At 38.1% G+C, this 27926-nt stretch overlaps 1 protein-coding gene across 19 annotated transcripts in view; it reads right to left on the reverse strand.

Moving 5' to 3' along the window:
• Window positions 1-27926, reverse strand: part of prom1a (prominin 1a) — an 88130-nt gene that overhangs the window by 46034 nt on the left and 14170 nt on the right. For all 19 annotated transcript variants that reach the window (XM_063493671.1, XM_063493620.1, XM_063493637.1 and 16 more), the window contains exons 2-4: window positions 8530-8588; window positions 7974-8000; window positions 2490-2695 (exon numbers count right to left, since the gene is read on the reverse strand). In XM_063493671.1, coding sequence (XP_063349741.1) covers window positions 2490-2695; window positions 7974-8000; window positions 8530-8588 — 292 coding nt within the window. The remainder of the gene's footprint in view (window positions 1-2489; window positions 2696-7973; window positions 8001-8529; window positions 8589-27926) is intronic.

A 27926-nucleotide genomic window follows, 5' to 3' on the forward strand; every position in this document is an offset into this window, starting at 1 on the left:
CCGATTTTAACACTTCTTGGAAAATAAATGTCACCCCTGCCACTTTTCTGTGCCTGGCTGTCAGCTTTTTAGTGGCAGTAAAAAGCAGTCTTGGCCTGGGCTTGGAACTCATCCCTCTCCAGCCTGTAATTGCTTCATTAGAGCCTCTGCTGCATCTCTGCCTGGTAGCTGGGGAGATTTAATAAGAGCTGTGAGGATGCTCTCAGACTCTTCTGTCTGTGCTGCTGGGATGTTGCTGGGGAATTTCATATAACTAGGCTTCGTTCCAATGAAGACTGAAAGTCGAGGAACATCAAACTAAGTACACTCCTGGATGCCTTCAGTCTAGCTCGACTGTTGTTTTCCCACATCTTTTGTAGTGTTGCTATATCCCCAGTGGCTATGCTTCTTGTGCTGCTGAGACTGTAAACCAGAATGGAAGGAAGATTAGGTTTCTTGTGGTCCATTTTCTGACAGATGAGACTCATCAAGTTACAGGACAGTCTGATGGGCTCATAAAGAAGAAGTACAGGGTGAATGTAAAGCTTTATTTCATTCCATTTTCAACTGAAGGCAGCTGAAAAGACTTTGTATTCCCCCTCATGCCATATGCCTGAATGAGAGCATGAATTGTTGTCCGTCTCTGTGTTAATCAAGGAAGAGATTGTTGACCTGTCCAGTGTGTATCCTGCCTCTCGCCCTATGGACAGGCTCCAGCTCTCCTGGATTAGATAAGCGGAAGAAAATGGATGGGTGGATGGAAATCTATATTTTTGCCAAATATGTGCCTGGTTACATTTTAATCAGTAGTGATTGGTGATGTCCATCGGTCACTGACTGAAAATGATTTTCATCCAAATATTAAAAACAATCCCCACATTTAAAATTATACTAGCTTGTCTAGTTATTTTTTTAGCCTCTGAAAAACAGGGTACTATGTATATTCAAATACTTATAGACCTAATTGAATGTCCCACTTTATCTAACATGATTTTCATGTCAGAATTATGCACTTAATACACATAGAAAATGCTAGCTTACAACGAGGTCACTATCCTGCATGTACTTCGGGTGTAAGTACAACAACACAAAAGAAAAAGAAAAACTGGGAAACAACAGCAGATAGCTACACTGGCAGATTACTGGCTACCAGATTAGTATTAGCACGATAAAGCAGCCAGATACACTCACATCCTATCATATATTTGTAAAAGCATGTGTTTAAATTGACATGCATGCTTATGTGGCATAACAAGCAGAACAATCACAGTTGCGATCAGCATTGCAATAATGTGCAGTTCTATTTCCAGAGATTTGCACGTCACGTTGCAGTTGAAGCTAATGAGACTGTCAAAGAAACAGCTATACAGTATATCTGAGGCCGATTGGTCAGTTTGGTTATGGGGAAAAAAGGGAAAGTGCCGCTAAAGAGAACAGCTCATTCCAAATGAAAAACTAACACTTTAAACTTCAAAAAGTGAAAGAACTCATTAAATAACATCTTAAAGTTTTGTCACTTGCATTCGTTAAAGTTGAGCTAACAAATCCAATCTAACATTATCAAACTTGGCACACTTTTAAAGCAGCAAACTAACTCATGTTTACCAAGAGTTTGACTTTAGCCTATAGCTACCTTTTCTATACACTTCTTATATAAAACATTTCTATCACACCACAGCAAAAAGGGTCAGACTTTAGAGAAACAGATGTGTTTCTGTGTGTGAATATGCAGAATCTGTGGGCAAAAAGGCAAGTTTTTTTTGTTTTTGTTTTTTAAAATGATCTGGTCAAAGCAAGTGAACAATGGGGAAAGTAAAACAAAATATATTTTCTGAACTGAAATCTTGAAAATTAAGTCTGCTTTTAAACTCACCGCAGTCCTATTCGAGAAAGCCACTGCTTAAAATGTGCATATAAAAGATAAACAATGACGACTGTGCAGTAATGTGAAAAAAACTTAACGGTATTATATTCATTACAATGAATACCAAGGAGTACAGGTCTAGGTGAAATTGTGTGTATTGTCAAAAGGTCAGAAGTGTTTACCAGAATTATTGCGGTCAAATTCCAAACCATATTGCGGTTTTATCTTCGATTTGTAGTATTTCAGATGTGCACTGAGACACTGCCACAAGAGTAAATGAAAGCTTTCAATCTGGATCCCCGGAAGGTTATAGTGACCAGAGCTTAGAATGAATAAAAGAACGAAGGGTGCTGCCACATGCAATCTACAGTAGGACTCAACTATATATAGCAAACAGCATGGGGGAGGAGGAAAACTGATGACTGTGTGTGTGTGTGTGTGTGTGTGTGTGTGTGTGTGTGTGTCTGTGACTAACATGTGTACACATGTGCATGAGAGTATCGCCGTAAAAGACAGACATGCATCTTGTTTATAACCCCAGTGTATGCATACATGCATGTCTGCATGCAGAATGTGCACGTCTGCTTGCGAGCTGATTTCTGAATATTTCACTTATGCGTGTCATTTGTGCATGTGTCATACTCACGTGATGACCAGTGAGGTGGAGAAGAGCAGCGTTCCCAGGAGGCCACGCCGGCAGTCTGCATTCTTCCTCTGGCGTTGGTGCATCTCACCACCACAGTTGTCACAGCAGCGGCACATGCAGAAGAAGAGTCCGACTATTGGCATCAGAATGGTAAAGAGCAGGCCCACTGCTGCACAAACTAGGAAGCCTATCTCGTAGTAGATGGCCTGGGGTCGGGGGAGAGGAGTGAAAGGGAAAAAGAAAATGAGATGCAGAATGATGGACAAATTATTTATGAATAATAACAACAAAGGGAGGTGAGTCAGTAAATGAAGAGATGAGGATTGGTTTGGTAGAAGAAGGAGGGGGTGAATGTTTAGGAGTGAGGAGATAATGCGGAGAAAAGGATAAATTAATAGCAGAAAACACAAGAAGACGGAAGGATGCACACAAGGAATACAAGGATAAAATGATGAACAAATCTAAAAATATCTGGTAGAATCCCACCGCTGCGAGTTCTCTCTAGTTGTCCAAACAGGATTTGCAGATGAACAAAGACATTGCGTAACACTACTCACTGCAGGAGAATCCTCTCTTTGTTAAATACAGCAAGCTAATTCAATAATTCAACTTCCTGACTGCATTTTTACACAAAACAAATGTCAAGACTAAAACAAAAAATGGAGTAGGATGAAGGTTTTTGTCCCTGCACACTACAGTGCAAACTGAAAGTGAAAGGGGAAAATGTGTTGAGACTGTTGCAGAAAGCAATTGTTGGACATTGTTTTTGCAAACATTTTAACCCAACAGCAAAATGCACTGGCAGGATAGTAACAGATGAAGTATGATGGGAAAATACTCAAAGGAGCTTCCCCTGTACAGTAGCCCTGTGGTACAGTTCTTCCCACTATAACGAAGCAAAAAGACAGCATTTCTGATGAAAAACCTGCTTCAATAGGAATGGATTGCAACGCAGTTAACACACTAAAGGGCTTCTTAGGAACGACTTCCTAATTTTTCTTCTTTCAAGAAAAATCAGGCCCCAGAGTGAGATCATTATACCTGTTTCAGTGGAGCTCTGCATTCATTGAAAATAAGGTATATGCCTAAGACCGTTATAATTTATTTAAGTTTAGGGAGTCAAACCATGAAGCAGGCGAAATCATTTGTTGGCAGTGGATGATTCTTCTAACTTTCAGGATTCAGGAGAGGATTTTAGTAAGTAATGGTGAGGTGAAGTTCTAAAACAAATAAACAAAAAAAAAAAATTAAACTTAACTGGCTGAAACTAAAATTTTATTGTGAAAATTTGTAGCCGGTAATCAGAAAATGTAACCATTTCCTCCGCCTAGCTAAAACTGACAAATGTAATGTCTTGATGCATGCTCAATCATTCAGGTAAGTAAATCCCAAAAGGTTGATTCTGTTCATCTGGACGTAGTGTTTTCAGTGGGAGAAACGATTCGTCACTCATCCAAGTCACTTCTTCAGTTTCATAAAACAACCTTACATCCAAACTTCATGAAGATTCTAACAAATGTTACCATCTTTATCAGACTAAAATACTCCTCTTATATTAACTTCATTAACTTCTTAGCATAAGACAACACGACAAGAAGTTTTAAGTTCTGCACCTAAAAAAACCTGGTTTAAATTTGTCTCTGCGTTGCTCTGTTTGTGGTGCTCCTGCTACATTTGAATTGCTCCCAGGAAGTCCTGCTCTGACCACTTGCAGGTGCACATTTGAAATTTTATACCACAGAGGTCAAACTTGAGCTCTGTGGCAAAGCCTGTGGCCTCCAAGCACAACAAAGACGTGTCTCATCAGTAGCATCATATCAAGAATGCAAGCAGGAGCATGCAGATACTTTTTAAACATATTTTTAATATATTTATGGGTCTATATGTGGTGAATTCATCCCCTAGGGTCAGACTGTCAAAACTGTGAGAAGGCACATTCTCCGTCACCACACAGTATTTTCCCGAGTCAGTTCCTGCAACTTTAAAATGAAATGCATGTTAAAGGATCACTGTTGTGACACAGTGGAGGAGATTTTGCATTCGCTGTAGATGTGCACCTCCACAGCACAAGGGCAAGCCTGGAGACGGTGCTTTCTATTACTGTATTTACTGGAATTAGAACCTCTCAACATCACCTATGAAATCTGCACATCATTTGTCAATGATGGCCTAAATAATCCTTAACTTTCAATATTCAATATGACAAGCTTCTTTAGCAAATTCCTTCTGATATACTGAGAGAGTTAAAATGCTGCTGTTGGCAGCTTCTCACTTGCTCTTCTTGTCATGTGCCACAGTGCTCCTACTTAATCTGCCCCTACCTAAACTGCACGCAGCATAGGCTCTGGAAATTGTCAAAATTAAATAGGGGATTGGTAATTCCCACACCATATGTAACTTGTCACAATGATGTTCAATAGCTTCTCGTTATGAAAGGATCAAAGCAGCGCTGCTATCACTGCTTTGAATAGAGGAACTGCTCTCCCAGCTGATTTGTACTAATCTTAATCGCCCTCACAAGTCAGTGACCTGCCTCCTTCAGGGACTCCTTCATTGGCTTTTGGCTAGAAGGTAGGGTAGAAATAGATTCTGAATAAGACAGAAAGGAACAGTCTTCTGGTTCATTTTTAAATCTTTATGCAAACATGGAAAACTCGAGTAAAGATAATAACCCACAGTCCTGTCGCCAATGTTTGGAGGAGTGAAGGCTCCAGCTGTGTGACTACATTAATTTCTAAGACATCAAAAAAGTCTCTTAATCACTTTCTTTCTGACCTTAAAAATATGGACTGCAGAGTCCAAAGAGAAAAAGGGAAATCAGAGATTCTGAAAATGCTGTGAGGCAAAAACTAAAGGAAAGACTGTGTGTCTGCATGGGTGTGCGCACATATGTGTATGTGTATCATCTAAAGGCACCAATGTCAGCACAGTTGTTGAGGACACTGTGCAAACTGTAGTGCTTGCATTGTCATTCTCCTTCTGGGCTCTGCTTGTTATTGGGTGAATCTTCAGCAAAAAAAAAAAAAAAAGGTCAAAAATGTGCCGTTTTTTTTCTACCGCCACTCTTAAAGGGCCTCCAGCTCTTACTATTTTGGGACTATAGCTTTGTCTTGGCAAGTGCCCAAAAGAAGAAGGTGACCTTCCAATAAGAACAAACCGGATGATGGGTTGGCAGCATGTCTGAAGAGTGAAGATGTGAATTTCTTTAACATTAAACAGATTTAATGCCAGCAGCAGCTATGAGGCATGCTGAAGCATCCTCAAGCAAGAAGCTGTTTCCTTCATTCATTAACAGTTAACTTAATGCCTAATAAGAGCTCAGCCTACTTCTCTGCTCTGATTTTTTGGGATTCTGTATGTTTACTATTAGAGTGGATAGATCTAAAATGGCCATGTGAGGCCATATGAAGCCCCACTCACCTATTCAAATCAACACAAAGTTTAAGAAGAGCAGCATATTTTAAGAAAGCTTTGTTTAATAGAGGGGAACTGAGATAAAATGAATAACTGTAGCACGGTTGAATGAAGAGGTAAAAGTGTAAGATTTGAAGAATTTTGTCAAATTGATTTTTAAGTAGGTGTATAGCACCCACTAACACAGAAAATACCCTATAAAGTCATGAACATACATTTATGTATAAGTACTCTTTAACATCATATACTGGCAGGAAAACATGTAAATACACACGCTCTCAAACACACGGTTGGACTATTTAAATCCACTGTAAGCAAACTTTGGTTAAAACTAAGACTACCGTACACACTGCCAGCTGTGATTTTGCATTAAATAGTCTTTTAAAGCCTGATGATTGATTTGCTTTGCATTTGTCTATGAGGGCTATGAAAGGCTGTTCTTAAAAAAATAAATATTAAAAAACAAAACAAAAACTGCAATGCATTGGGCCTGGTGTGATAAGCAATTTCCCCAATATGAGGAAGAATTTAATTTACAAAATGTTCAAGGTAGCAGGCATGACACTGGATAATATCATGCTGGGACAGAGTCTATTCTGCTTTGCTCTTCCAATAAAAGTTTGAAATCACCGCCTTTTACAGGCAGGCTACAAGCACAAATATAAACCATTTAAAAGCTCTGCTGTAGAATCACAGTAAAAATCACTGTTATGGTTTGTTGACCTGTGAGGTAGTCCGGCCTGTTTATGCTGATATAGAAAAGATTCTCCCTTTTTAAACCAGGGGAAATGCTGCACTTAATGCATACTACAAGTCCAGGTGCAGGCAGCATTTGAGGATGTGTAACAGTAACACGAGTTCTGCCAGCATCAGGATCCAGAACATAATGTATGTGTCTGTTGTGTTACATGTGGCTTTTACATGCTGTGTTTTTAACCCTAGAACACTATCGCTGGGTGATTTTCACCCGAGCAAATACATTTACATGATTTCTCTCTCCTGCAGCTGTTAGTGTGTCGAGGAGATTGTGCCTTCACCAGGGAAGTCTCAAATGTCCCAGGAATGGGTGTATCAAAGACCAGCTTTCCAGCGTCTTTTTTTTTTTTTTTTTTAGGAATTTTTTGTTCTTGAATTCCAGATTTTTCTGTAATTTTGGAGCATTATTTTAGCATCCCCCCATGACACTTTTTTTCATTTTGTTAGACATGGCACAGTTGAAAGTAAAAGCTGACCACTCTGATTTGTCATGTGTTTGATATATTTTGATGACAAGTACTTTTAGTTGGTCATATTATATCGGGTAAAAATCACCCGATATAGTGATTGTGTTACTATTTATAGCGATAGTGTTCTAGGGTTAAGTGGATGTCAAAGTAAATATAGCTGAGATGCAAACTGTCTGACTAGTGAATACAGAGATATTCACCATGAGCACTGAACACTGTTTATGCACTGATATAATGAACATAAGCATAATATCCTTGTTAATCATTCTAATAATAAAAACTAAAGGAGGAGACTACTTTGCAGTTCAAAAAAGTCAAATTTGAGTGACGATGCTTGGATTGATATGGCATTAAGTGTCCCGTTTTGTGCTACATATTAGCCTCACACTAGGTCCTCGGGAGCCAGTGGAGAACTATAGGCAATATTTCACCATAACCCCCTGTAACACGAAGTTCAAACTAGATGAAATTCAAAGTAGAATTCTCTGACACTTAGTGGTATAAAACATTTTTTCTATGTTTCTCTATCCAGTCATCTCTGTCACCTCCATCAAAGTGAAAAAACTCTGCACGAGGATGTGCTTCAAAAAGAAAGAGGGGCTACGGTTTAGGTCAAGCTAAAGGGAAGGTTCCAAGGTGGCTGTGAGGTTGATGGGATGGCTGGGAGAAAGTTACAAGGCTGCAAAACTAATCCTGTATATTCCAATTATCAATATGACAAAATAAACAAAATATACAAGATTAATATCTCAGCTATGATTGTGCAGCCTTGATGACTTTCATAGTGGAGAATTATGGGAAGGGGGGGATCGGTTAGACTTTAAGTCCAGTGTGCAGACTTTACCTGAAGGGTCAGCACTATGTTCTCTGGCTGAAGGAGGCCAGATCAGATGAAGAGGGCATGCAGAAGACAAAGGCAATGCAGCATCAAAAAAAGAGCAAAGCCACAAAGTGAACACATGTGATGAAAGAGAACAACAAAAAGAGAAATTAAAGTCATGCATTTCCATACATAGCACACAAATAAGACTGCAAATTGCACTCTTTATTTAGCTCTCGGGCACAGTCAAAGAGCCTAAAAAAGCCTTTGGTTGTCAAACCTGTTTGCTCCGATGAGCTCAAATGATTTATCTCTCTAAATTCATAGGTTGTGCCAGAAGCAATAACCATTTTTTTCCCCTGGAATGCCGGTAAAAAGATGGCATTGCCTTGGCTAATGAAAGCTATTGACACCTTGTTTTAGAGAAGTCACAGACTACTGCGTTTCTCAGAGCTACATTTCTAATGTAATGTATTTCATGAGTTGCTGTTTCCAATCAGTAAAAACATGCAGCAAGGAGGATGAAAGGCACAGAAAAGCAATCATTTCACCACACACAAACAAGCACACACTCAGTTACCTTTTGATATTCCGTCTGAATGGCTCCAAACTTGTCCTTTGCCAGTTTGACAATAAGATCTGCAGCGGCATAAAGAAAACAAACACATGAAGAGAACTTTGGTGTTTTCCTGTAATAAAAAAAATTACATGCATGGAGGATTCTTTTATCCAGCAGATTATATCGCACTCTCATTAAATTGTATGAATTTCTAGCATCCGTGGCACAGTTTTTAAACACATCTGCCTCTGTTACGATTTAGACATTTGATATTACCTACAGGATACTACACAAAAACATAACATGTCCCAAATTAGTCCCAAATAAATACAAAAAGTGTTCCATACTCTATACTAGTCTTAATTGGGCTTTTTAGAGTGGTACACACACACATCTTTATAGTTCATGCTCTATATTACTGTTCAGCATATTGATTGACAGTTTGTTTATAACAGTGTTAGTATTGACACTTTACTTAGGTAGGAACTGGAGTAAACTGTAGACTCTGCACATTTTGAGAAATAATTTATGCCAGGTTGAAGAAGGAAGTTGACATTTTTGACAAGAATGTCAGGAAATCCAGAGCCACACTGTGACACTGCAGCCTCCTCATCCCCAACTCTTGTGCCGACAGTGTGAGGAACTTGTATTTTATTTAGTTGTAGTCTGTCTATATGTTTGGACTCTGTTGTAGCTATTTGTATCCTGATTACTTAAAATACTCTACCTGGTGGATGTCAGTATCACAATTTTGTTAATCAGCAAAACCAATAACATGTCACATTATTGATGTTAAATTTGATACCAAAAATTAATCAAATTAAATGTTTTTCTCAATGAATTCTTAGCTAAAAATATGAGTGTGCAACACCCAGCTCACTTTCTATTTTACTGCGTCTTTAAACAATGAACTAATGTTAGTTATTGCTTTAGCACATGCAGCAGTGGAAATAGCAATGACAGTCACGCTATACAAGAATTAGACATGTGGTTGATATAAAGTTAACTGAAATGGACTCATTTTCAACTTCAAAAGCTTTTACCTTTCCCCAAATAATCTGACTAACAAAATATCTCTGTACACAAATATTTGTGAAATGATCTTTTTGGATGATTGTTTTTTTTCCCCACTTTCCCACATTTGTCACCAAACCATTGTAGAACCTACATAACTATAGTTCTATGAAAAGAAATGCTTCTTGGCAAGAAATCTTATCTTATTTCCGTATAAATAGTGCCACATTTATACGGGAACTATATCTGTGAGTTGTGCAGCAGAGTTGAGTATGTAGACCCATGAAAAACTTGCTGAACCTTTCCTTTTATTTATAGGTTAATTCTGATGACTTTTGGTAACATTTTAAAAGCCTTAATTAAAGCCGTCCATATGTATATAGAGCAATATGAGCCATTTAGATTTTGGTAAGTTTTCTTAACTACGTGATTACTTGGTATCGTGTTTATTTTGTATACATATATACATAAAATGTATAATGTATTTTTTTTTACACTTCAACTAATAAAAACAGAGATTGTAACAAGAAATTTGCAAATTTATAACAGATACAACTAATAATCTCAAACATGACTTTCACATATGGAAATACATTCAGGACCAGAATTTCTGACCTCATTTTGCTCTGTTATACTTCTTTAAAGATGTGATAGCAGTGTAAGTATGTAGACATTTGTGTTTTTGTCTGTGTGTATGGTACTGTTCATTTAATTAGTAACTGTTCTGCTAGGCATTTAGTAGAGCCTATAACTTACAGTCAGACAGAATTTAAATATGAAATCTAGAAAAGAAAATGTTGTCCACCTACAGATTCTTAAAATTCTGAGGAAGGATATTTGTTATCTTCCAAAAGTAGCCAGGAAAAGAAATGAAAAGGCACAGTTTGTTACAAGAATGGAGATGGGGTATTTCCTGATACAGCTGAGTAGCTAAGATAATTAGGTGTTTTCCCAGCAACAGTGATGCATCAGCAGTAGTTTCAAGGTAGACAGATCACATAGCTCACTGTGTAAATGTTGACTAATCAGTAACATTGCACACTTTTAGGAAGAGTAAGAGTAGTAAAAAGAATATGCAGGGGGAAAACAAAACAATTTGCTTTGCATTTTGGCTCCAGGCCCTTTCCACGCAAGATTTGTCTTTGCTGTCCACTGAAGAATAGCAGCTTTGTGAAACGCATCTAAAGATTCATGTCTTTTTGTTTTTGTGTTTTGTTCTTAAGAAACTTAAAGTGGTAAAAGTTAAACAATGGTAGACCTGTAGTGACCTTACCAAGAGATAAAACTGTCCTTAAGTGGACCCTTTCCACTATGGATGAAGCCAATTAAATACAGTACAGTTGTATTCAATGTTAGAAAAGGAATTTCATGGGTACATCCTAAACAATTATATCTCCTGTCAAACAGAGCATCTTGGTGTTATCTTTTTTATCTACACCTGGAGCTGGCTGTGACTCATCATGCAATGATGACAGAGACAGCAAGGCTTCTTGGAGGCAAAGGGTTTCCAAAAATAATGATGTCAAAGCCACAGCTTGAGTTTTCTTCTGCAATGCAGTGAATACAAAAAAATATCTTATGGAATTGTTGAGAATAATTATTTTTCATTCTAACAACAGATTGTTAGACATCGCATGCTTGCGTCTTGTTCACAGCCAGATTGGTATTAATGGGAAGCTGCTTTATAATAATCTTTAAACCATATATTATGGCTGTTCAGGAACAGGTTGTGTCCAATTGTTCAATTTACAATTAATTATGATGAACATGAATTTGACTAAGAGGCTTCCATGGGCTTCTTTTTTCACATTCATCTGTCTGGTATACCTACAGGCGTCTGCTGGCTTTTGTATTTGATGCCTTGCAGCAGCAATTATTGTAACTACTGTAATTGAAAAGCTGAGCTTTGTGATATACTTTGTCTGAATTTTTTTCCACCACATTTGGGAAACATAATTCTCTATTATAGGTGATCATGTCAGTGTTTCCAGCTTTCAGGCTAGTTCCTACACCCCTGCCAGTCACTATTGTGCGTTTTGAGCCGAGGTGTAAAATAATCCAGCCTTCTGGAGGAAAACAAGTACAGTGAGCCAAGCCCAGCTATTATCTTTCCTTGTGGTTATGCACATTTGAAAGAAGCTACTGACCTTTTTATAAGGCGTGTTCCCTTTTATTCAGAGAGGATGAAACCTGTAATGTTATCATTTCAGTTAATAAAATATCTCCAAAACAAGTTTTGTGAGGCCTGTACAGTATGCTAACATGTAACAGCACAAGAAGCGAAACTTCACTTTTGTTGACTTCAGTCAAAAAGTTGAAATTAAGGAAATAAGTGCAAATTATAATAAATACATTTTTATAGCGCTTTACTTAGTCCCTAAGGACCCCAAAGCGCTTCACACTACATTCAGTCATTCACACACTGGTGATGGCAAGCTACATTGTAGCCACAGCTGCCCTGGGGCGCACTGACAGAGGCGAGGCTGCCGGACACTGGTGCCACCGGGCCCTCTGACCACCACCAGTAGGCAAACATGGGGTTAGTATCTTGCCCAAGGATATTTGGCATGCAGCCTGGGATCGAACCACCGACCTTCTGGTTAGTGGCTGACCTGCTCTGCCACCTGAGCTACAGCCACCCCACCTAATAGCAATATTTAATTTTGACTTACATTTTATATCTCAGCATTTGTAAACAGTTAAACAGTTATTCAACTTAACAGCTGGAGACGGTCTTCTGAATAAATTAGGACTGCTACTACATCCATAAATGTTTTAGTTTCCTATTAAAAAGCGACATAGTTCACAAAATTATCATCATGCTGCACTTGACAAGGCAAGAAACTATAAAATCAGGAAAATGTTTTCTGCAACTGTAGAGCAGATTTCAAATAATCATCACAGCTGTTTAGTGTACAATGATTATCTTTAACACTGAATACTGACAAATCCAATGAATAATACTGATCATCTCATTACAATGCAATATTCTGACAGGTCCTGGCATTCAGGTGGATCTTTTGACATGCACCATCCACCTAAACATTGTTCTAAACAAATCCCTACTCACCAAAGGAAATGCTCAGGATTTGGCCAAGAAGCACAACAAAAGAGGCAATGATCTATGCTTTAAAATCCTTTCCAATCTGACATTCACATGCTCAAGTCCCACCCCGCTACTCACAAGACTCCAAGAACGTGCTGTATAAATCCAAGTGCCTGACATCACAGGACACACTTTAAGCTCCAGTGTTTTTACCCCTTTGGGTCAGAGCTGTTTAGGAAGCGTGAGGGAGACCTCCACAAGATTAGACAGATGTTGTGGTTGATTGGTGTATGAGTGTGACGAGCAAAATGAATGAATGAAAAGCAGATTCTGTTATTACTATTGCCAATAAATGAATTGATGAATGAAAATGGGAGCGATTTTCAACCATAAGGAGTAAAAGAATGTCTGCAGACTAGAGGAATAGAACACAAAGGAAGGAGAAAGATCAAAGACGGCAGGATCACAAAGGAGAGAAATAAGAGGTGAAAGAAAGAAAAGCAACAGGGAGAGAGCGCTGGACTGAATCCATCTTCGGCAGTGAGAGGCATCTAATCCTCCTCTGTGAACGAAAACCTCACTTAATTCTAGTTTCAACTCACGTTCCCTCTCCTCTCAACCCTCCTGCTGGTACTTGTCATTTATTAAACACATACATATATTAGCCAGGATTCTTTGGCCTTTAACCCCACTAACCTCCTTGTCATATAAACTGTGGCTTCAGCAATTTAAATGAATTGTTCATGGATTTGCTTACCCTACAAAAATGTGTTACAGTAATGAATGCTATTTAAAAAAAGTAAATGCCAGCAGTTGAAGCTCCATCAGTATCTTCTGAACTGAAAACAAAAATCAAAGTAGAGTTTTTCCAAAAGATGTAATGAGGCTTTGCAGGGAGCTCAAGATAAGCAGAACCTGGGAAGATAAATTTTTCATCACTTTGACTGGAAGTGAGTCACCCGCCCAGAGGACTCCAGCAGGTCTCTATCATGGTTCCTCTGCTCAGTCTTGAAATGGGAGAGGAAGAAGATTTCTGGACAGCAATGAACAGTGGGGTTTTTCAACCTACTGTGCTTGCTTGGACCGGAATTTTAATCTCACTAGGGTGGAAAAGTTAATTATTCAGCCAAAGTATATCCTCTGGCTTTCTAGCATAATTTTATAAAATTGTTTTAAAGAGTATTCTTACCTTGTGAAGCATAGATATGTTTATTGAACAGCTCTCTGTGCGCTTGACAACAGGGAGTCAAAACAAATCTGATCGCAACACATCTAACCTTAGTTCTTCTGGTCTTTAAGCCAGCATGAAATGCATAAAACAGGGTTCAGTGTTACCAGCTCAGATCCACTTTACTTCAATTTGACATGTTTTATAATTTGCTTTTTTGTGTTTTATCATTTCTCAACATGCTGCTCTTTGAATGGACTTAAAATAAAAATTCAATACATGCATTTTAAAGGGTCAAAACAGACAATAAAACATCTTAAAATACACCATTAATCTGTTATTGGTCTACACTAAATTAAATGTTTGCTTTGAGAATTTGTGTTTTTTACAGTTCCATTAATTTTACCACCAAAATGTATTGATTTAATCAATAAAAATAGGCTGGTTAATACATAATAATAAGAGTGTTGTGACAGATGCCAAGCACAATACTTCCAACTGTAAACAATGCATCATCCATAGCTCTTTACTATAGCTTGCATTTCATTGGTTAATTAGAGTAATACATAAGAAAAGCAAATTAGATGTGTGACTGGTAATCCTCTCAGAAACCTCTCCAGAGTTCCTGAGAAAAAAACAACAAGAAAAAACAAAAACAAAAAGGCGATTAGACCCATGGATTAAATGATCTGACAGGAGTGTTCAAACCTATACATTTAGTGACTGAATATAATAAACCCCAAGTTCTGCTGTGTATTGATTGTTTGTAGGGATTTAGGGCAGTTGCAGATTTAAGGCTCCAGTGTTGGTGAATAGTATTAAGGCACACTTGTATTTTCACCATATGCTGTATTCCAGTTATGTAATTAAAAACACAAAAAGCACTTATAAATGGCTTTGGTTTAATTTTAAAAACAGCTGAGTTTACAACACACACACACACACACACACTCACAAATGTTGTAGTTGTCCTTCTTTGCCACAGTGATTAAAGTAGGGTGCCTATATACGCCATAAAAAGTCTGTTATCTTTATCTTAACTAATGTCTGTTTCCTTCTTCCAATTTGTTATCCGTGTAAGTTAAAACTGTGTCAAATTCTTCATGTCAGTGTTTTTGTGGCGGATTTATCCTATGAGGTCCATCATCAGTGATGACCCCAACCCTTCTTCTAACGTCAAGGTCAGGGGTGTCAAACTCCAGTCCTCGAGGGCCAGTATCCTGCTTGTTTTTAAGATATCCCTGCCCTACCTGCTGCTGGTTACCTGGATCAGGTGTGCTTTGCCAATAAGAAGCTACAAGGCCAGGTTAGCTGGAAAACAAGCAGGACAGCGGCCCTCGATGCCTAGAGTTCAACACTTGTGGTCAAGGTAATCAGATTACATAATTTCTGTTCATTAGTATATTATTATCTCAAGTCTTGACAAACCTGGAATAAAGAAAATAATCATGTAACTGAAACACAAGGAAAAAGAAAGGTGTACTTTTTACTTTTCTCCAGAATATGCAGTTAGCATAAGGTTTATGTTACACTTACCATTTATGGTGGCTTGGACCTCAGAGGGTTAACTGTTTTGATACCAGGATAGTAAAATATCATACCATCCACAATAACATGGTATAAATTGATACACGATTAAAGAAAATGTCATCTTGCAGTATCAATGGTATGATGACACCACAAATTTACAACCCTAGCACACAACACAACATCTGGTAATGATTTAGTGTCTAAACAGACTTATGCTATAGCATTATATATAATATTGCTGCTGCTGGCACCTTTTGGTAATAGATTTACACTTCGAATTATGTAGTCTGTTAGTAATGATAGCAGCTAATTGGATAACAACGATGGATAGTTCCCTTCATTTCCTTACAGTCACAAATGCTGCTATTTGATCAAGATCCCCAACTATGAATTTATAAAATCTTAGTGTTTAGAATAAAAATCATATCCTGTGAAGGTCACTTTAATAGAGAGACAAAGATCTTTCTTCCAGCCTCCTATCAAATAAAATCTGCATTTGTTAACTCAGGCTTCCTGTGAAACTTCATTTACTATGTTGGTCGTATCATGTGATGACAAACATTAAAAAAAAACAAAAAAACAATTACTGTTTCATATAGGAGTATACATATTAATGGATATATGTCTGTGATCACAACATTCATATTCAGTTTTGTCACTTATCAAATGTTTTTTCCACCAACAGTAGTTTTTACAGTGTTATAGAAACAACCAGTCTTTCTGTTACGAGACTGTCTGTGTAACCAATAGGACATCCTGTGCCTGTTATTGAAGCAGAGCTGTTGAAATGACTGACCTTTGTAAACGCTGCGCTGAGGCTCAAACAGCATCAGCTATTCAGGACTATCATTTAACACAGTCTTTGAAAAACCAATAACCTTTTTCCTGTGGGGAACTGGAGCCTTTTTGCTCAAATAAAAGACACAAAACAGAGGTCCAATTGACCATGAAGCTGCCTGTTGGGGGTAGAGGCTATACAGGACTTTCCCGCTATAAAAATGAAAAGAAAATGCTGCAACCACACTCAGTGTAAAGTTTCACCAGTTCAGTGCTCAATCGTCACCCATTCATCAACTATGGCAATTCTGTTGTTTATTAATGATATAACCTTGTCAGAGTTGTAAATGTCAATCTGATGTCCTGTACTATGCAAAAATCTTTAGTTACCGCTCATTTCTTTATACACTGCTTCAAAGGAATTAGACTTTTTTTTAAAATACATTTTTAAGTAGTCTCGAATGATGGTTCTTCAGCCTTTCTGAAAGTTTTTCAAAGTTTTAGTTTGGAGATTGACTACTTTTTCACTCAGTGTCAGTTCAGTCCTTGGACCTGACCATTTTCAGAAGAGTCGGTTTTTTGTTAAGCCACTTAACACTGATCTATGAATCATTCAAGCATAAAACGAGATCTAACATTTTAAAGCACTTAAGAAATAAACCAATGTTGTGTCTACATGTAACAGACAAAAAAGCGATTCTAAATTATATCATTAGGGACTTTGGTGTCTAATGGTAACTGTATGATAAATGATGACATTTTTGTAGTTTATTTCCCAATTATATATACTAAGAAATAATGAAAAAGGTTTTTCACAGATTTATCTGTCTAGAAATTGAAATCAAATGCAGAAACTGGACTTTAAATGAAGCAAATCTCAACAAATAAGACAAAAACCCTGGCACATACACATGTTCACTGCCTGTTCAATGCTGTTAATGCTGCTGGGTTTCAGAATTTAAGCTTATTTTACATACTGAGTTATTTTAAGTGGTTCTGCAAAAGAGCATAAGCTGAACTGCTAAAATGCAAAAGCTGAAAGTGTGAAAGAAGAAGAGAAAGACATCTAAGTGTAACAAAAGGATCTGAAACAAACCAAGACAGATGGACAAAGAAAAACAGCAGAGCAAGAGTGTCAGAGGCAAGCAGAGAGAATACTTAAAGCAGCGGAGATGTAGCTGGATGAGCATATCATGGAGAGATGGTAAAAATGCACGAGGTGGTAAGATGGGAAGAATTATAGTTTATCTAGATTGTAAAGTGTTACTGCTCTTGTCACTGCATATACAATAGAGTACAGAGTATTTACTGTTGGCGCAAAAGATGGCAGAACTTTTATGAACTACACACAAAAAAGGAAAAAAGAAAATTCCAATCAACTTGCTCCAAAAGCCACTAGCCGAATCAACAAAACTCTAATATTTCCCCCTGCTAAGCCCCGACAGTCGTGTGTGACAACATCCGTTGCTAACAGGCTTATTATAAAAAATAAATAAATAAATAAGTAAGCCTGGCCATGAGATACACTTCCACACCACAAAACTCCATTTAGCCCTGCTCTGCTTGTGAGGCGAAAGGAGCAACAAAAGCAGACAGCCAGTTGGGGATTTTTCCTGAACAGAGGGACACTGTTGGCAACTACATGGATTCATCCTCACAAAGTTATCTGAGGCCACATACATAAACAGGGAAGAGATTTGTGGTAAGGAATACATTCAACAGGAGTTGTAACACTAATGCAGAATGGAAACTCTGCATGGACCTCATTTTTTCCCCTCCTGCATAATAACTTCTGATATTTACATACAAATAGAAGTATGCAAAGCTGCTATAATCAATACTTTTTGGATCAAATGATGATGAGCATGTGCAAAAGGTCACATGAATGGATAAGTTATCACCTGACTGCAGTTTCCTCTCATCTTTAAGGGAATTTTATGGTTTGGGTTTTGCCATGTGAAACTTTTCATTGTATGGCTCATTCTGACAAAGTTTCATTTGGGGTTTATTTGGAACCAAGAAAGAGTCTAAGGGCTCTATCTGCACAATAGTTATGTTCAAACACCACAAAACCTGTTGAAATTAATGGAAGGAAAGGACAGGAAGGAAAAGGCTGATGACTGCAGCCTTGAGAGGAGTAGATTATAAGTTGATTCAAGAACTTGCCAGAATTTCACAAGGAGCGGACTGAAACCTGTGTCAGCGCATCAAGAGCCACCACACACACACACTCTTTCAGAAAAGGGGTACAACTGTTGCATTAATATCAAGACACTCCCAAACTCACTTCATTTGGAAATCAAGGTCCTAAAATTAAAAGAAAGAGTGGAGAAGCACAGAATCAAATGTGAAGTTTCATCAGTCTGTGATAATTCTGCTCCAAAGTCCACACAGGTGTTTAGCAGCAGGTCAGGCTTCAGGGTTTATAAAGATGCTTATTTCATTTTAAAGCAGGGAGTTTCAAGACAACTACCAAATGGTTTGCTCACCATGTTAATATTGTACTACGCTGGCCAACTTGCCTGAACTGAGCCCCCATAGAGAATCTGTGGGATGTGGACAAGAAAAAGATGAAAATTCCAGACCCCAAAACAAGCTGAAGACTGCTATCAAAGTAGTCTGGGTGTCAGTAAAGCTGATCGCCTCCATTCCATGTTGTACTCATTCATTGTAAAGGAGTGTGTATAATGAACATACATTTTTATAAGTTGGATGCATCTACTGTTTTATAGTTGACATTTCTGTATTGTGATTCCTATTTTGATTGATCTTAGGAAATGTTCTAATACTATGAGATGCTGGAGCCAACAATATATCTGAACAGATTTTTCTGCTTCAAACACAATTATTGACAATAAAATATACCGAATATTTCTTAATCGTCATACCATTGTTATTTTACATAATATGTTGTGGTTGTATTCTATCATTAATTCTGATTCCCATCCTTAGAAGCAAGCCACATTTTTAAAGCAACACCAAGTTATCGGTACAGGAAAGTCTATTTTGAGTATAGCCTTTAGAGCTTCTGCTAGAATTCATAGGATATCCAATTTGACAGCAAGAGTTGAGTTTCTACATAAGACCTGGCATCACACGTCTTCTCCATTTTTTTGTTTGTTTTCGTGGGTCTAGTTGCACCCACTCATGACGCCAGTGGCATCATGAGTGGGTGCAGGCATCTGGTACTTCCTGTGAATCAATATTTTAGGTTCCAAACTGATCCGTTTTGAAATTCTCTGTTTGTGGTGTTGGGGCGTGAACTTTAAACCACAGAAAAACCACTTAAGTACATCTACTCACTTCATGATAAATGTACATTTCACTTGGTAAAATTTATACAAACCCATGTAAATATGAAACCTTTGGACTGTACTGAAAATTATCAGCTAGAAACTAGAAACTTTAAAGTCAGGTAGTTTACACAAAATGGGAGAGAACAGAACAGAATATGATCTCATCAGGCGGACAGAAGAATAACTCTAATATCGACTTAGATAAACTTGTTTATAGCTTGATCCTTCAGCCTACAAGTGAACAAAAAATTTGAAAAAATAATAAATTAAAACATAAGCCTGCATGGTTTACCAAGTCAATAACGGCATGTGTCTTTCAAATATGTTTTCTCTACTGAGGCATGCTAGTATCCAAAAACCACCCTCTCACACTTTCTGGAGGTGTCTGAACCTGACACTATAATCAGACATGAGGCTTTTCTCCAAGTGTTTCTGTAGATGGCTTGAGTAACACAAGGAGCTAAAAGCATACAAGGAGCATTTCGTCATCCTTCAACCTGTTGCTATGCAACAAAAATGTTTTTCAGCACTTTTAGAAAATGGCTTTGTCCTTTTTGTGTTTACTATCTAGTTCAAAGTGAAGGCAGAAAAGATAGACTAAGAGAGAGAGAAAGGTTCAAAGTTGGCCGTTGTAAACATCCTGCCACCAAAGAAAACCTCGAACTTCTGACAGTGTCATATTTTAGGATGATCCTCTTAAAATATCACCAGAGACATTATAAAATCAAGGTGTGGCATTCAATAAGCCTAAACTGGAAATCTAAGTGAGAACACCTAAGAAAAGGGTTATTTCACACTGAATCTGGAAGATATTAGCCTTCCTATTACTGCGTTGATGTATGCGGAGATTACAGGTTTACTATAGTTTCTGCTGTTGTATTCCTTTATTAGTTATTGTTCTTAAAATGTTTTATTTATTTTTTATGACTTTCTTTAATTAGAGGTCTGGGTTTATAATGGATGAGCAGAAAAAATAACTGTACCAACACTGGATATTTGTGAGGGAAAAAAAACTTTTTTAAACTTTTTATTCTGGGTGAGAAACAGCATGAATTTCAAATCTGTTTTTTTGTTGTTGTCGTTTCTCTACATGCAGTTTTTATGTCAAGGTGACCACAGAAATTAATGTTGAGGCTCTCTCATTATTCATTTAAAAAGAGGCTTCAAAATAGAACTAGTGGGAAACCTCTACTCAATTTATGCACTCAAACCGCTCAAAGAATCCTGTATGAATTCTGTGTAGCAGAGTGCTCAGTGACACATTTAAAAAGAAAAAAGAAAACAAACCTAAGAAGCTACGGAGAATAAAACCCACACCATATTCCCTATAACCATCCCACACTGTGGCCTGAAGTAAACTCATTAGATTGCAAAATATTTCTGTTTGCCAGCATTTACCTGTCAGGTTTGCAAAATTCATTATTCAAAATGTTCATCTATGAGCCTGGGTACACCTATTCAGTTCATCATCTGTCTGAAACAAGTATTATAGCTCCTTTTCCGCTCTTTATGCAAGTTTCCTTCTGATTGGCTGACGCTCATAAACAGAAAATATTTGCAACTGGTGGTTAGGACCTGTATGGTGGCCCCGTGAGGTCAAAAATAACAATATGATGATTTACCTGCTTTTGACAGCTGAACTTCTGTTAATAGGGTTTATTTAAAGCTGTGGTACAGTATACATTATTGACCTTATTATTTGAAACTTCAGCCATCTTAAATATGAGCATCCATTGTAACAGTATAAAAAAATGAGCCTTTTGGCAAGAGCCTGATTACTTCATACCAAGATGTTGAATTTGGCATACAAGAGAAATCCTGTCTTGCTTTTCCCCTTCAGTCTCAAAACACTCCACGAGGTGTCACTTTATCTGCTTACAACTAATACAACATATTGAGTTTACGAGAAAACCATTTCACATGACATCACCTTGAAGCCGTGTGGTCATAAGGCTATATATGTATAATAACAAATTACCAACCTATAGAAAGGAGGCAGATGTAATACTTGGTTTGGGTTATTCTTCCAACACATTCTGTTTGGCAGTAAAAACTTTGCTGACATTTAACTGAAAAGCTCCCAGTAAAGTAGAACAGGTGTATGTGTTTGTGAGTGTGTCCTGGGGGCTGACTGTTAGCATCAGAGCTGACTTCCCATGAGCTTCATGTTAAAAACACTGGATAAACACACTGTTACCATAGAACCTGTAACTATGGAGAAACAATCTGGCTTAACTTTACACAACTAAAAAGACGACAGGGGAGAAAACACACAGACACACTCATATGAGGTGGAGAGGCATTTAATTTAAAAGTGCTAATCTTTTACTTCAATGCAACAATGTTCCCACCCGTGACATATGGAGAATTAAAGTGATTGAGAGGTTGAGAGTGTGCGTCTTTTCTTGTGTGTAACTAATAAAAAAGGTATTAGTTGAGAATGATGACTTAACCTGCCATGAGAAAGTCATCTCACATTTCAATTAAACACAGAATACTCCACAGACTTACGATAGATCTTGATGTTAGTGCATGAAAGACGATGGGGATGGATTTTTCTGTCTAGATACATAAAGTGAGTGTGTAGAGGACAGTTCTATGTGAACAGCTGAGGCTCTTGGCTACATATACAGCTGGACTCCTACAGTTCTTATAAGTATACTCACCTCACACAGGGGCCAGATGAACCCATGACTAAAACATGTTAATAGTAATAAAGTCTGTGAACCCATCAGCTACTCTGATGGTTTAGCCTTTAGGATCAAAGAACACATTTTTGGGGCTTCTCAAGTATCCAGAAGATACCTGGATCAAGAGTTTTGCATTTCTGTCCACTGGATATGGTTTAGATCGTGGTAAAGATATTAGAGATGGACCGATCCGATATTATGTATCGGTATCGGTCCGATACTGACCTAAATTACTGGATCGGATATCGGCGAGAAATAAAAAATGTAATCCGATCCATTAAATATCAAAAAACACCTCACAAAACGTGCGACATGGCGTAACTCGGCTCATAACCGTAGCACGTTGGAGCAGTGTGCTCACGTGATAGAGCGGCTGTGTGTATTTGTAGCCTCGCTAGCAAACCAGCATTTCATCTCCGAGGAAGTTATCCCAGAGAGAAGTAAAGCAAGTGTGTAAGTTCATCTCTGAATGTTCGTAAAGCATTCCCACGTTAAGCTTAACAACCAATATATTTAGCGACTGCCTCTTCTCTCTCCCTCTCCTGCCGCTACTTCATGAAACTGCTTAATGATCAGCTGATCGGCTTTTCTGTCGCGAGTCCGTCTCTCTTGTTTGTTTTTGGCCCACTTTGCACCAGAAAGAGGAAACCAGCGGCTGAACAACAGCAGCACGTTTAACCTTGATAAGCTGTTGTTAGAATTTATTTAATATTACTTTCTACACCAGGATCCTTTTCTACGCAGCTGACGGCTGGTAACTGCAGGGGCGGATTTAGCAAAGTTTAGCCAAGGGGGCCGATAGGGCATGAACAGGGAAAAGGGGGCACAAAGACATACTTATCTTTCTTATTCTCATTTAAAATGTCTAGCTTTTAATAAATAATTATCTGAATCTTACACCCAAAGTTTTAATCTGATGTAAAATATATAGAAGTCCATTACTGTATATACTAACTGTTAAGTCTAATATACCCTAGTAAGCTATAGTACTTTTTCCTTTGGGAAAGTACCATCTGTGCAGTTTGCAATTCTGTTGAAGAAAGATATTGAATCTATTTAATTATTCTTGAAAAATAATTTAATTCTGTGCATTTTTTTCACACTGCATCAAATAAAAGTTGATTACGTCGATTAAGCATCATGAGGTGGAGGGTGGGGGTGGTTCCCTATTTTTTTTTGCTGGGAGTTTCCAACCCTGTTTGTTAGTTTGCTTAATATTTCTGCTAAGTACTCTTTAAAATACCAGAATAGGGAGGATAGAGTAGGTTTAAGTTTATTAGATTGATCAGTGTTTCTGAACTATGAAATATTTTGGGTGCAGTGTATTTTTTACATACAGGTATAACAGAATAGCTTTAGTGTTGTTGTTTATTTAAACTTCAGTATAAACTTATACAAAATGCAGCAATATATTAAAAAACAGTTTTAGTGATTAAAAAACACACTATATCGGATTCATATCGGTATCCGCAGATATCCAAATTTATGATATCGGTATCGGTATCGGACATAAAAAAGTGGTATCGTGCCATCTCTAAAAGATATATAGATTAAAACAAACATTTTTCCTGTCATTTATGGCTATTTGACAAACAAAAATGTCTATTTATTTTAGCCTTCATTTCTTCAACAGGACAGCATGGATGGCAGAGAGAGTAGCATGAATGACACGCAGGAAACAGAAACTCAACAGTGGCCCTTCTGCACATGGGTTGCGCACTCAGCCCAGCGAGCTATACTGATGCCCTAAAATCACTTTGCTTCTTCTCTGAACTTCCCCAGGTAAAAACCCTGCTGTCTGAGATGTTTCAGTTGCCATTCAGTTAAGGAAGACACGCTTATCAGTTATTAGGAAGCCCACGAACAAGCATGATCATTTATTTCATGTGATAAAAAGAAAACTGTGATTTAAAACAATTTCTGGTTAGACAGCGTATTTCTTTTACTGCACCATGGTTTAAAGTCCCATATATTTGTGAAATCAACTAGTTAGTCATTACTCTCTTCTCATGTAAAACTGACAAACAGCATTTAAAACACCTCTGACACATTAGAATGTAAAGTTTGCTCAAGTTTCTTTCCATGTTTGAAAATGGCAAATTTTTCTCCTTGTGACTGTTCACATAGTAGTGCCAGAGCCCAGTAAACCAGACTGAAAGAGAAAATTTATATCTCCAAAAGTTGATTCTGTTCATCTGGACGTAGCGTTTTGTGGGAGAAACGTTTCGTCACTCATTCAAGTGACTTCTTCACGAAACGTTTCTCCCACTTCCACTCTCCCCGCTACGTCCAGATGAACAGAATCAACTTTTGGAGATTTACTTTCCTGGATGATTGAGAATGCATCAAGAAGAAAATTTATATGTTATCAAAAGTGTTTTCAAAAAGGGATGTTTGGTTTTACAAGAAAAGATGGAGTTTAAGCTGGTTTAGCAAATATGGACTTCTTTTATGAGACCAGACCAGAGCACCTCCACCTCTCCAGGACTATGCCCAGCACAGTGCATGAGAGCATTTGCTGAATTAAATCTCAAAACAATACTAAAATGCTAAAATGTTGCAAAGCTATCTATTAAATAACTATTAAATAAGTCACCACTGAAAGATTTATTTTTTAAATTGCTGCTTATGCGTTAAAATGACACAATATCACCATATAAACTCACTCTTTAAATGCTAATACTGCCCATGTTTTTAAAGTACATTATTCTGGAATTCAGTTGTAAGAGAAAACAATCATAAGACTAAGGTTGAAATTAACTGCACTATATTATATTACTGCACTCCATATTAATAAAAACAAAAGTGTGTAGTTCAATGCACATGGTTTCAGTACTTTTGCCTCCAACCAGTGTTTTCCCTAGTGTGACATTAGCATTACCTAATCTGAGTGGGAGACTGACACAGGCTACGAGCAGTAACTGTTAAGCGAGTGCCAACAGCAGCAGAGCCAAAGGATTGCATTATTATTTAAATCAGTAATGATAAGTACTCATTGAAATGGAATTTATGTGTAACAGCTCAGATAATTGGCCAGGCTTTTAAAATGTTGACCACTACTTAGACCATTGTCCAGATTTCAATCACAATCCACCAGGTGACTCTCTTTGTTTCCTTCCCCTCTCTCGTTCTGTGTGCAAAGGTAGCAGACCAGATTTAAATCAAATGAACACAAAATATGGTGAAATTGGCTGGTAGCTGAGTTAGTCTTTAAAAGAATTTAAAATCTTCTCTCAAGCTCTCTGTTTTCATTCTACACACAGCCGCCTCCTTATTAGGATAAACCTTATTGGATTGTCATAAATGCTTGAAGAAGGAACATTGAAAAGGTGTGCACCATTATTCTCATTTGTATCATTCATTTTCACGATACTCAATACAAAGAGACTCATAAGATAAAAGAGCAAAAAGGTCAGAAAGGCAGTGTGATGCAGCCGGGAGAAGGTTATAATCACAAGCTTTTAGCTCTGATACTGTGTGACTTTTATATCTGACCGATATAAAATCTGCCTTTAGATGTAGTCAACATTTCTACTTTCTTAAAAGCCCCATGTTTGACCCAGTTTTTGGCGACATTTTGTATTGTAAAAGCAAATTACTATAGCACAATGTTACATGAATTAAAACTGTAACAGAAGTGATTTTGAGAGGAGAAGGAACCTCAGCTCTGTATATACTCACATATACACAGTGAGTCAGAATTAAGGTCTTCAGGCCATGAGCCTACTATTCTAACCTTTAGCCTAAGTAGTTAATTGAAAGTACCAAGGGATATGTAGTCTGCAGTGGAGTCTGGTCAGCATGTCTACTGCCTGAAAGCCAAGAGGATTGTCTCTGCAGTCTGGCCCAGGTAAACAACGACCCAGATTACCATCAGCTAATCAAGACTGAAGCAATGCTGCAAAGGTGACAATGACAGACAGGACCAATGACCTGCAAAGGGTGAAGACTGACCAATCACAGGAGACAATCTAATGGCTGCCTGGTGACAGATAACAGGAGAAAGCACACACACACACATACACACACAAACTTTCATTCTCGTTCCAGTTGACGTAATTTTTCTGGACATTTTGCACCGTTTGTCAGATATAAGCTCAGGTTCTTTATTTTCCTTTTTTTTTTAATGCTTGATCCATTCATGCTGATGCCTACTTTCTGTCAGTTTCCCCACACGTAGTCATAACTACAGTTTGCTCCTAATTTTTGTTGTGGATGTATTTAAATTCTGTCACGTTCTCTCCAGAGAAATAGCCACAGTGCTCCGAGTGCATTCTACATGCCAACATTATTATTGTCAACCCACATCACAAACAAAGCACAGTATTTGCAGCACATAAAATAATTTTATCCTATCTATTTTATAGAAAATTATACAGTAAAGTCAACAAGCATGAGCAATACGGTTCTCGTTACAATGTCATAAAGTTCTCATTGTGATACAATTTTCACGCTTTGATAAGAGAGGAAGCCCTCAAGCTGTCACTGAACGTGCCTGCTGTTATAAAGTAATATACTGATATCATATTCCCAAAGGGAATGTTGATTGTTGAGTTATGATATACAAACTAAGTGCAAACAAACTAAGGCACACACACACACACTTTCATAAAGTGAGTTATTAAATAAGTCCCTTCAAAAGTTTCTGCTGTAAAAATATATTTGCCAAGTGCTTTGTGACAAACAAATGAGCAATAAATTAGTTTTGCATCTCATCCTGTGGATAGGCTCCAATGCCAGTAACCTGGACAGCAGTTGGCATTGGTAGTCTTTGTTCTACAGCCTCTTTCAGCTTGGTGTAGCTGCACATGAATCGAATCTCCACTTGCAGCAGTTTATGGTTTGAGTACCAGCCAGCTTGGAGCAACTCTCCAGAAAATACTAGGACTACTGTAGAGTGAGGTTTGAGATTCTATCTGGGGAAGCGGTTAAATGATACACTGAGGGCTCCCACAACAATGACCTGGCCAGCAAGCAAGCCGATCATTAAGATGGAGACAGGAAGGTCTTGGGCGTGCCAGTTAACTAGGGGTTTGTCGACTACTAAATCCACCACAGATAGCGTCTTTCATTCAAATGAGGAAAAATAACCGTTATACACTTAGGCGCAGTTAACTGGACAACAGAAGACTGGAAAAACCTTTACGCGTCCGATGAGTCTGGATTTATTCTGCAATTTTCAAATGTTAGGATCAGAATTTGATGTGAACAACGTGAAAGCAAGGATCAATCCTGGCTGATATCATCTACCTAGTTGCTGGCTGCTGGTGGTGGTAGTCTAACGATGTGGTTTATATACCCTGGCAAAATGTCAGGGTAAAACCTTGTGTGGGAAACACTGCAAAGTGCTGCTTAATCAGCTAGCACTTGACTTTTTGCCATCCTTTATTGTAAATAGTAGCTGCATCGACATGGTGTTAATTAGTTTGGAGCCAACTCAAGCTCCAAGCTTTACTTTCAGTAAACATTTTACATAAACCAGCTGGACTCAGCAGTCCCCATACGGTAAGTTTGGAGCAAAGGAAAACACACACTTCAGCTCCACACCAAAAGTCTCTGAGTGTGGCATAGTCGTCTTACTGTTACACATCCCACTCCGTGAAACAGTCTCTGGAACGCTGAGTGAAGGGTGCAAGGATATTGCGAAGCGTTGTGACGAGCGGCTAAAGAAGGAAGAGCACCATTTAGAGTAGTCATCCTTGGAGTTGGCAGGTTGACCCTCTTTCGCCACACATCTGCAATTACAACTCACCATGTCCCCAGAGTCGACTCGTAGCAGGCACCGCTGCACCCACCAATGAAGCGGAACAAAGGGACAGAGAATGCATGACTTGCCATCCATTCAGCAGGACTGAGCCGCTTGCTTCGTCTCGCCTCTCCTGCTTGGCTACCCAGGC

The sequence above is a fragment of the Pelmatolapia mariae genome, linkage group LG2, assembly GCF_036321145.2.
Source record: "Pelmatolapia mariae isolate MD_Pm_ZW linkage group LG2, Pm_UMD_F_2, whole genome shotgun sequence".
NCBI classification, from domain to species: domain Eukaryota; kingdom Metazoa; phylum Chordata; class Actinopteri; order Cichliformes; family Cichlidae; genus Pelmatolapia; species Pelmatolapia mariae.